The sequence below is a fragment of the Theropithecus gelada genome, chromosome 2 (genome assembly GCF_003255815.1).
Source record: "Theropithecus gelada isolate Dixy chromosome 2, Tgel_1.0, whole genome shotgun sequence".
NCBI classification, from domain to species: Eukaryota; Metazoa; Chordata; class Mammalia; order Primates; family Cercopithecidae; genus Theropithecus; species Theropithecus gelada.
The window spans coordinates 119,167,595-119,179,642 of record NC_037669.1 but is presented as its reverse complement, the minus strand read 5'-3'; the positions used below and the strand labels follow the sequence as shown (position 1 = coordinate 119,179,642).

General features: G+C 38.4%; 1 protein-coding gene across 1 annotated transcript in view; it reads right to left on the bottom strand.

Annotated features, from left to right (window-relative positions):
• The window catches only part of PLD1 (phospholipase D1), a 167,113-nt gene that overhangs the window by 134,904 nt on the left and 20,161 nt on the right, over positions 1-12,048 (bottom strand). The window contains exons 2-3 of the mRNA XM_025377614.1: positions 895-1,085; positions 536-663 (exon numbers count right to left, since the gene is read on the bottom strand). Of these exons, the coding sequence (XP_025233399.1) occupies positions 536-663; positions 895-1,054 (288 nt within the window). The 5' untranslated portion in view covers positions 1,055-1,085. The remainder of the gene's footprint in view (positions 1-535; positions 664-894; positions 1,086-12,048) is intronic.

Sequence of the window (12,048 nt, the reverse complement as noted above, 5' to 3'; positions counted from 1 at the left end):
ATGGTTTTCTAGGAACCAATCAGAGAGGCAGAGTATGCCTGCAGAATTCTCTCAACAGTATTTTGGGGTAATGGCACTGGCCAATCCAGTATCCTGGCTTTTTTTCTTAAGAGCCAGGGAGCACCAACATTTTCATTCTAAATAAACATTAGGAAAGCTAAAATTCTTGTTGACTTATACTTGCCATGCAAGGTGGAACAAATACGCATCAAGAGTCCAAATGAAACAGAAAACTAGGGAGAGAAGAAGAGTAAGAGAGGCACTTTGCAATTTATTACATTGTTAATTTGCCTTACATGCCTTTTTAAAAGAAAGAGCTTTGGCTCGAATGAAGAAAGAGGAATATAAGAATGAAGATTAAGTGGGAAGGAGGCAAAACCTTGACAGGTGACAATGACTTGGAAATAACAGATAAATAAAAACAAACAAACAGCCACAAACATGGTCATAGCTAGGAGGGAGGAAAATGAAAGGCTATGTAGTAATTCACATATATTGACAAAAGAAAAAACGGTGAGTCCATAAATGCTCTGACCCTTGTTGTAGATGTGAAGCGTTCCACTTCCAAAACTTGTGCTTTTATTGGACAGCCAGAGAGATACGTCTGTATATTAGGCTCCTTAAATCCTTGAGTGTTATAAACAGCAGAGAAAGGGATATACACTAAAAAATAAGTAAATAAAGTTAATGCAATATCTGATTAGCGTAACTTGTCTTTTACAGGCATTCTTTCAAGAACCATGTGTTAAAACAAGAAAGCCTCTTACAAAATGATCTGAGCCCAGTGTTACATCTGCAAGGAAAATCAATCATTTGCTGGTTACTTCAAATTTGTGCTCTTCCAAGCAACCCTGACAAACTCTTTTCTTCCCCGCTCAGATCATCCGTCTTTACCTTCCTGTATCTTGGGATCGCTGGGAGACACGTCGTATTCTACCTCCTCTCCCTCAAAGTGGAGTTCCCGCGTGTCCAGATTTTCTATGATATTACTCATGTCAGCAGCAATTTTCTGCAGTGCAGAGGTATTTACCCGTGACTCGGTTTTCAGTGACATGTTAACTTAGGACAGAGTAAAAGCAAAGGGGCTAGGAAAGAAGAAAAGGGTTACAAAGACTTAGTATTTTGATAACATAAAATGCTATTCCACAATTTGAATCCAGACTTAGATACAGCATATGGAAACAATTCCGCCTGCTCTGTGTGAGACTCAGTTATCTAAAACAACCTTTTAGTTGTTGTTCCTGTTTAACATTTAAAGGATTCTTAACTTGTAAATTAAAACGGAGTACTCAATTGTAAAAAAGAAAAAAAAAAAAAGAAACACCACATTGAATGCCAACATTTCTCTCATCTGACTTTATTAACTTGGATAAGTAATTCAAGGGAGATTGGTTTCGGAAAGCTTATTCAGAGAAAGAAATAGATTATTTGCTATAATAAATACAGCTGAAGAAAGAATATAATGTAAAATAAGCAAGTCTAAATATCTCCTAAAGAAAATTTAGAGTATTTCACATATTGAAATATACAGATTTAGAAATATTTTTATGATAGCATAATCTTTCTACATTTTCTCTGTAGGTGATATCACAAGCAAAGTGTATATTACCTTTCGAGATATGAGAATTTGGCCATGACTTTACATGAGGTATAATGACGTATGTGTCTTGAAAGGAAATTGATTAACGTACCTATTCCGAAAGATATCTGAGGTGCTAGAATTATACTTCCCTCCTTTTTTTATTTCTTTAAAGAAAACTAGTTCTATTTCATTCTGATATTTAATAACACAAGTCGTTGCACATCAGTACCCAGGGCAGAAGAGTTCACATGGATATTATTTTTCATGTAAAATATTGAGATTCAAGCTTCGCACACTGTCATCAGAGTTGGATGAAACATCTGTTTTGCCTGATATAGAAATAATCTCTCTGTTAAAACCAGGCCCTAAAACGGAAGGACGCTCATACCAGTAACTCTTCAGCACATGTTCATTTATAACTGCAAATCACAATGGGCATCCACCACGTGATGAATGAAAATGTGAAGGTGAATAAGGCAGGCCCCTGTGATTAAGGAACACCTGATATGAGTGAGGGAAATGAGGCATATAACCCAAAGTTCACCCCTGGCCTCCTCCAAGGTCTTGGGCTTCTTGAGAATGAAATTTGCCCGGGGAAGACACTTATCTGGGTCTCTCCTGCAAGTGCTACCAAAAAGCTAAGTGGCTACATGGGAATGCTAAGAAAGTCTCAGGAAAACTTATACAGCCCTTATTATAACTCAATGAGTCTCTAAAACCCGTACTGTTACATCTGGGAGAAAGAGACTGTGTTTGGAAATTCAAAAACGGGAGTGAAGGAGGGAGGTTCTGGTTTGGCCAGATATATAAAATTAATATATCTAAGTTCCCTGGAACTATGTAATCAATCATGTTTCTTTCTGTATGTCGGCTGTAAGAAAGCTTGGAGCCAAATTTGTGGCCTACTATAGCAAAGTATAGGACTATCTCTTCCCTTCAATGTTCCCTCCCACTTCTAATTTATAATAGTTAATAGTTACTAATTGTTTAGAATGCACCTCGCTGGTTATAATTGTTTACATACATTGTCTCATTTGTCATTAATAATAAATCTGTGACGGTTTGTTATTTCTATTTTGAGCATGACAGGAGTTTGTCATCCCCTCTTCATAGATAAGGAAACTGAGGCAAAGAAAGACTAAGTAACTTGACCAATATTTTAAACAATCTGTCCAAGGTCACACAGCTGGTAAGTGGTGAAGAAGGGACTGGAATTCAGGTTTCTCTAACCCAAACCCCAATATTCTCAATCACAATCTTTACCTTGCTATCTATTCTTTGTAGATATGTAAGCCCTTGGAATAGATGGAACAGTTAATATAAATAAGTACCCTGGGGCAAGTCCATTTAAGAGCAAACCCTAATAGGAAGAATTGGAAATAAATTCCTGCAACTCGGTTACCACAAGACGAAGCCATTTACATTCCCAGGGTCTTTGTTTCCTCTCTATAAATTGAAGAGGTTGAGGCATTTCATCTCTAGAGTTCTTTCAACACGAAAACCCTAACTGCAGATAAAAGATGCCATAAAAGTGTTCAGCCTCCCTTATAATTTAATTACTTTAACCCTTTTCCTAGCCCAAGAAATTAATCAGAGTAGTTTTGCATGTGAGTAAGAGAAGCAGGTAGCAGAATGTTTTCTAACCTACATAATTTAATTAAGATCTATTCAGCCTCTATTGAGGAGCGTTGCCTTTGGTCAAAATCAAAATATGTATGTCCTTTCCTCTTCATTCAACAAACACTTAACAATGTGTCAGATTTTATTCTACTCAAAATACAAAGTAATGAAAAATTTAGAGGAAAAGAGACAAGGAAAAACAGATAAGAAATTACATCATATCATTGCAGCTTGTTAATTTTTAAAGACTTCAGATTTTTTTATTGATTAAACAGACTTATTAACTTTGTCAACTTTCTTAACATAGTGAAGACAAAGGTTACTCCAAATAACCTTCCTTTTGAACTACGTGCTGATCCTAAAAATGCCTGTTAATTTTAAGAAATACAAAGACTTCAGTAATCTATACAGTGTTACAGAGCTAACGCATCAAGCTAAAATAAATATCCAACTTCAGATAGAGAAAAAAGAAGCATATTCACTTATGAAAAACTTGAAGAGTGAGACATGAAACAAAGAAAACATCTTATCATTTATCAAGTGTTTATTACATGCTAAGCACAATTGTAGCACAGTTATGTTATTTAATACTCACAATGACCCCACATGGTAGATATGATTATTCTGAGAGATTTAGTTAAGCAATCGTCCAAGGTCACTCAACTTGTGTCAGTGTTGAGTTTATAAAGCAGATTTTGTCTGGCTCTAAAATCTTATGGAGTTGGTTACAGAGGCCCATAATTATTACTTTTATTTTATGGGCTTGAATGTCTATAAATTTAAATTAATCTTTTATATGAAGTTTAAGTCCTGTGACAAGAGATGTCCTCTACTTTAGTCACCATACCTTGGAAGGGATCATACTAATCCCACAGTCACTTCAATTATGAAAATGACATATCTCAACAGCTTCCTGAGTTCCTTCTTAGCCTTTTACTTTTATGGTTTATAATATTTTATAAGACCATGTGGAAATGGACCCAAAGCATTTGCAGATTTGTTCATGCTTTTGTAAAGACTTTACTATTTAATAATAGACAATGAATCATTTGTCCATCTTTACCTTTACTTGTGTCCATGGGCATTGTGTGCTGACTTTTCATCCAACCATTGTATTGCTGGTTTCATTCTTGAATATCAAGCTGTAAAACCATCTATGCTCCTATGTTGTCAAATCTTCATTTATCAGTCAATGTTTTCTTTCATCTAAAATAATCTATAATAGGGGGTGAGCAGCTGCCACAGGCACAGCCTATATTAGTCAGCAATTGGATAAGGGCTTCAGTGTTTACACTTGAGATAATGTAATTGATTTTGTTACCTCCTTATAAAATTATACTGCAAGATCATTATCTTTTTCAGTACCAAGAAGAGATGGTGCCCATGGAGAGATAAGAGCAGCTGTGTTTTATTTCTGTTTGCATTTGTATCTGGAAAGTAAATAAGGGTTTTTTTTTCTCGTTTTGAATTATAGAACTGAAAATCTTTGCAGGGAAGATTTAATGGCCTCCAGTTATTCAGTGATGAAATCAGAGAATTTTCTATTCTCAAATTTCAACAAGATTGGGAAGTAGAACATCAAAGAGAAGCAGACACTTTCCTTTTCAGATAACAAATAGATAAACACTGCCTTAGCCAAAATACAATAATATCAACTATAATTATTGATATTAACATAAATATGAACATTAGCCAATATTTGCTGAATTTGTACTACATGCAAGGTACCGTACAAAGAGATTAATATCATGATCTCATTTAATCTTCACAATAACTTTAGGAGCTGGGTCCCATTGTTACCAGCATTTTTAATGAGTAGCTTAGAGAAGGTAGGAAACTTGGCAGGGCCACACGGCTGGGAAGTGATGAAGCTGGTGATCAACTTTGATTGATCTGACTTCAAAGCCCAGCTACCTACGAATCCAGAGGTGGGACTATGGGTGGAAGGAAACATTAGCACTGGGAGGCTTTTACACTTTGCTTCATATACTCTTAAAATAAAACTGTTTTTTTCTTTTTTTAAGTCAAGCTCTTGCTCTCTTGCCCAGGCTGGAGTACAGTGGTGTGATCATAGCTCAATCCAGCCTTGAACTCCTGAGCTCAAGTGATCCTCCTGCCTCAGCCTCCAGAATAACTAGGACTACAGGCATGTGCCACTATGCATTGCTAAAAAGTAAAGCCATTTTTAAAAGAACAACAAACCCACATTCACTCCGTGAACATAGTTACAATTTACTTATTGCTTCCTTTCTAACATAATATGCAAAAATTTCCTCATTTTTTTCTAGATGCTATTGTACTTACTGAGAGAAATAAATGCAATGAATTCCTAAGCCAAAAATCATATTATAATGTATGAATGTAAAAAAAAAAAATCATGATTAGATAGTTTAAACCCAAACTGAGTTGTGGGGATATCTTGTTTTCCCATTTTTTCACGATGATGAAAATTAAAGGATCCATAATATATAACCTTCGAAAACACATCATACAGCAACTGTATTTCTGGAACTGACTTGATGCTCTCTGAGATATAAAAATTATAAATGTGGATTCAAGTACTAAACTAAATCTCTAGTAATATAATATGACTTGGATAAATATCTTTTGAGTTTAGCTGACTTTCAATAAAGTAAATGATATTAACATATTTTACACTCCAGACTACATGTTTTGAGAAAATACATTTTAAATATCCTCTGATGTTTAATTGGATCTTTGACTTTTTATAAAAAGGAACATGACTTCCACAAATATTAATGGAAGGTGATTATGTACCTTGGACAGAAAATGAAATGTCAATGGTATAAGGGAAAGATCAAATGACCTAGGATTGTTCTACCCTTACTATGAGTGTAACCTGGGCAACTACCAGTCCGAGGGTTGCAGTGTCCCTCTATGAAACGTTCCACTCGTGCTTCCTCCCTTGGGAAGCTGTGAGGAGTAAATGTGATCATGGATACTCATCTACAGGCAAAAATCATCTCGGTTGCTAGTGTCATCTTTAATTCTATTAAAAGGGGACTCCTGAAAAAATAATCTTAACAGAGTTTATCCTGCTTTTCATCTCTTTTTTAGCTGCCAAAACTAACGTACCATCTTGCAACTGTCTTTCTGGCTGGGCTACTCTAAGAATGGGTCTCTCCCATTCAACCAGTCCTGAAATTTCTGGACTATACTATCCTAAGTATAAGAGAAACCAGTAAGCCTTCCTCTGCAAAAACAATCATGGAAGGCATTAGCCAGCCAGACCCAGCTAATGTCCTTCCTTTTCTTTGCATGTCTTCCTGGCCTCATCCAACCTGCTGTCCCTGGCTGGTTATGCAATCCTTCCTTGGCATCCCCATAGTGCTCGTCACTTTTCTCACGATTGTGGCTCCTGCTCCCTTTGAGGTCCAGCACCCTTTGCAACTTTGATGAAATCTATGAACCCACAACCCCAGAAATAAATGAGCATGGGTTCACATGCAGCATTTTGCATATATTTTCATAGGTTCATGGTTGTACCCTCATGACCTTTAGGTGAAGAAGCATGTCCACTGAGCTGCAATCATGTGCTGATGCACTGACACACCTGTCTTCCCACTAGACAGGGACACTCCTGGGGGAAGAGGGTTAGAGTCATGGGCATTCACCACAGACACCCAGCTGAGCACCTGCTCAACACGTTTGTTGATTAAGTGACATAATCAGTGAGCTATCCATAGAGAAAGCTGTCAGCTGCAGGTTATTCAGTGAATGACACAAAGAGATATTATTTCCCTTACATACCGCAGACACACTCAGATGTAGAAGCCTTCTGGTTGAAAAGCCCCTGAGAGGCGTATAACATGTAAGAAACAGATTGGCTGCCAAAGCAATCACAGCTAACACAGCAAACTGCTAGTGAAGCTTCCTGTGTGCCAGGCTTTTGCTGAGGGCTTTTCATGCATCATGTCAAATGATCCTCACGGCAACTTCATGAGGAGTACTGTCATCATTCCCACTTTGCAGACAGTGAGATAGTGTGACAGAGGTGAAGAGTCAGAAAGTCAGTAAGTCACCTCTCAGCCTGGCTCTGGCTGACCCAAAAGCCATGCGCCTGCTCCTCTTCTGCCTTCCACCTGTGCCTGTGCCAAGAAAAGGAAATGCCAAGATGCGGAATCACCCAGCCAGCTCTCCTGCCCATAACCTGTGAGTCCAGTTTGCTATTACGTCTATGGTTCTAAGAGTCAGAAGTTTGATTCCCAAACACAGTCCTTCCACTGAGCTCCACATCCAGTCTGATCTCAGGGAGCCCAGAGCCCAGCAATCTTCCACTTACTTATCCTTCTTTCCTGGCTTTATATCAAACGCTCCACTTGGCCTAACACTGATGCTGCTTTTATCCCTGAGATGTCCAGACTGGTGCTAAATACTTTGGACTCACTGTGCTCACAGAATAAGAGTTGAATTCATGTTCTCTTTTTTCCCCTAGCTAAAAACAAACAAACAAACAAACAAAAACACATCTATAATGACATAAAGCAAAATGGTTACATAGCTCTTACAATTTCCATAATTTCTGCCATTAGCTAATCTCAACCAGTAAGTATGTTATTAGGATACTTCTAATAATGATCTCTCCCAGCCATTTTTAATAATAACCCAAGAAAACCAAGGCAGCTTTATGCCATGGAGGCACAAAGAAATCCCATAAGACATCATGGTTTCCAGAAGGGAAAACCTTCCAGACAGCTGTTTCACGATCCAATAGTGAATTAGGATATAAGTCACATGTTTTGGGGCATGAAAATCATTTCTTGATTCTCATGACTTTTCATAAGTCCTTTTACCTCTTTGGATGACCTTTTAAAAACATCCATGGCATTTGTTCTCTGGCATGAGCTTTCTGAGTAATTTCCTTTAATATGTCCTAGAGTTAAATATTTCCCTTTTTGCAGTGGTATCAGCTTCTAGTTCATCTCAGTCATATCTTTGAATTCAAACTGCTTCCAGAGTCAAATACAGATGTTAAAGGAAATTGACATCTATTCACATGCTGAAGGAAATTGACCTCTATTTCAAATGTTGATGGTTAAGAAAATATGATGTGTCATTTCTTGAGTGCCTGCACTGAAAGGCATGTTACGTGTATTACTTCCGATCCTCACAACAATCTCACTGGGGTCATGGGAGCTTACTGAGGCTGCACAGTTGTGAGTGGTGGGACTGGTTCTGGTATGTAGGCCACCAGATGGGCTGGGTCCCATCTGCCCTCCTGGCCTCTGCTCAGTAAAGATCCCTAGTCATGACTGCTCTCACTTCTTCCCCTAAAGCCACCAACCATCTCAACCTCCTTCTGGGCGAGGGCAGGGCTTTGGCACAGCTTCCATGGCATGCAGTACAGCACGCGGCTCCACTGACCTCCGACCAGACCCTCGGAGGCACTGGCTCATCCAGATGCTTTTGGATTCAGTTAAAGTGCTGCACCGGGGACATGTTCTCTTGCTTCCTCAGGAGTTGTGTGTCAGGGGGGTGAGAGGAGTACAGGAAACCAAGTCTCACAGCCTGTGATACTAGGGCAGGTTAAGTTGCTGGCAGATGCATGCCTCTCCCCTCTCCTTCAGGCCTTGGCTGTGCTGAGCACACTGATACAAAACAGTCAATCTGGAAGATGTTCTATGTGATGGAGTGACTGGCTGCTTTTCCTGGGAAGCTATGGCCAGCCAGGAAATGACTGCTTTGCCTTCTTTCCTGCCTCTCTTCTCTTCCCCCCCCCATTTTTTTCTCCTCTAGAATTATAAACACCCCTATTCAACCCTACTATGCAACCCCAGAGGCTCTATACAGGAAACTTGAGCTAGGACAGCGTTAGAACCAGGATTCCAAAGCCCATGTTTTGTTTGTTTGTTCTTTTTTTTTTTTTCTGAACCATCCTGGCTCCTGCAGAAATTCGTTTGTGCTGAATTTAACAGTAATTTTTAAAAAGCAAACTTGCATAATGTTTACTATGTGCCAGGCAGTGATCCAGGTGGTTTGCAAGCATTAACTCAATCTGTCCTTACAACAGACCTATGAAGTAGCTGCTATTCTTAGCCCCTTTTCATAGGCAAGGAAACTGAAGGCACAGAGAGATAAGTGACTTGCTCAAGGCCACACAACTATCTGATCTACTTTGCTATTATTTCTGCCTTGGTTAACTTGGGCAAAGTCACTTTAGTTGGTGCTCAGTTTCCTCACCTAAAAACTGAAAATTAAAATATCTGTTTTACATGAATATGAAGTCGTCTGTGTTTAGGACTTTGCAATAGATACATTATAATTTTAAAAACTCCTCTGTCAACATTACTAAATGTCAGAAAAACAACATATTCTAAATGACATCACCCAGAAGATAAAAACCTAGCCCAAATGCCAAGGACATTTAGATGAGGATTCTGAGCCAACATCTAAGAAGATTTATTCCTGTCCCTGTAAGTGACAAGGCACATTACAAAGATTTGTATTTGAAGAGAAAATATGGGAGGATCACTCCTAACTTCAAAGCCTGTTAATACGTTTATTACGTGTAAGTCGGAGCCTTTGTACAACCACTGGATTGACTTAAGTCAAAGGGAAAATTCTTCTTTATAAAAGAAAGGTAGTTAATATTGCTAAAAACTGTGGTCAGACTTCTAAAATTAACATCCTTGGATGTTAAATGAATACTCAGTTTCTTTATGGCCAAGAATAGAATATTCATGCTTTCCTTTCTTTCACTTCTCTTCAAAGCAACAGGCAAACGACCTCTGTTAGTGTGAGTTTTGGCAGTACAGAGAGTGTTTTCAATGATATCCCATGAATTTCACCTATGAGAAGAATGAATCTGGCAAACACACATCGTAATCTCCTCCAAAAACTCTCCAGTGCTGATTAGCTTTTGAATCCTGTCACAACTGCTAGTTGACATAGCACAATTTCAATTTTTTGGCCATCTATATAATTACTAAAAATGTTTGTTGAGGCAGTACTGTACCATGGTACATTTGTGATTTTGAGTGAAGTAACTTGAAATATGACTCTCCTTATGGTGAAACAAGTTATTTATGTCTTTCTGTGCCTCAGCTTCCTAATGTGTAAAATGGAAGTAACATTGCGTGATTTAGAGCTTGGACTATACTAGATGCTAAAATAAAGTTAGCTGTTCTTATGTCCCTAGTTATTCTAAGAGCTATCAGTAAGACCCCTGCCCAAAGTCCATATATTCCCACCTGAATCATGTCCCTCCTAAGCACAGGAACTAGCAGCAAGAGCTGGATCTGGGAACGGTCTGATGTTGTCTGTTATAGAAAACACTGCTACAAACTTCCGGAAACAAAATGAATCAAGCTGATACATACGCTCCATTTCTACTGAAAACACAGAATTGCTAGGTAAATTGTGATTGTTTTAAGAAAAGATTTATTCAAGGTTAACAGCAGTGGCAGCAGCAACAAAAACAATAATGAAGAAAAAACCTACAGTGTCTAAGAATGAAGAAACTGAAGTCTGATGGGCACACTGGAACTGAAGCTGTAGGGTCCAAAGGGTTCTGGATCTCAGATAAGCATCTGAGATTACAGTTCTGTTCCCTCACATAAATTTTAGGAGATAAGATCCCAGAACCATGGGAGGCAGTGGCCTGGAAGTGACACGCTTACAAAAAAACCCAGAGCTACAAAGAGCTACACTGCCTCTTTAAAAGGGACTAAACAACCACACCCAGCATCCCTGGGAAGAAACTACATGGAACTGTGATAACTACAAAATGAAAAACTGTATATAAAAATTATCCAAGATCACAATGTCTAGTTTCAGTAATAGAGGTATTACTTTTATTAGATTTACCATCCCACAGATAACAACTACACATTCTGTAATATATATAAAACTACTCTATATATACACTATATATATATATAGTGTGTGTGTGTGTGTGTGTGTGTGTGTGTATATACATAACTTGCTTGAAAAACAACCAAAATCAAGCAGAAACTGGAAGGAAACCTATATTCGGAAGAAAGAAACAGCATTGTTTTTGTCTAAGGGCTGGTCCCAGACCATGTCAACTTGAGTGACTAAAGCTTGGATAGAAAGTCCATAGATTTCTGGCTTGAAGAACCAAAGAACAAACTTCACAGCTATCACAGCAGCTGAAAAGTGAGGCCAGAAATCCTAGAAAGGAGAGAGCCACAGAGGGGGAGACAACCCCAAATTTTGCATAGGCTGACGCTTGAACTATGTAGGCATGGGATACATTCCAAAGCTACGCAGCTAGTACTAAAATGACTTTAACAGATATTTCTCTTGCTGCTCACCACAGGACAGATGGGGTCTGGAGTTTGAGTCCAGGCATGTTAAATGACTGTAAAACAAAACTAAACTCAACAAAAAATCCAAACTCTGGAAAGAAGTATAAAGGAATCCAGAGTCTCTACAACATGCCAGTCACAATGTCACCTATAACTATTACACATAGAAGAAACAGAAAGATGTGATCCATTGTGAAGAGTAGAGACCAAGCCTGACATGTTGAAATTAGCTGAGAAGGAGTATTTAAAACAACTATTATAATAATGCTCAAAGATGTAAAGGAAAATATGGTTTCAGTGAACGAATAAGTAGAAAATCTCACCAGAGAAAAGAAAAAATTTGCAGGATGGGCTTAACAGCAGAATAGCAATGACAGAAGAAAGGGTCAGTGAACCTGAATACAGAACAACAGAAATTATCCAATTTGAAGGACAGACAGAGGGGAAAAAAGATTTTTTTAAAAACGAGAGCTTGCAGTGAGCTGAGATCCGGCCACTGCACTCCAGCCTGGGCGACGGAGTCTTGCTCTGTCGCCCAGGCTGGAGTGCAGTGGC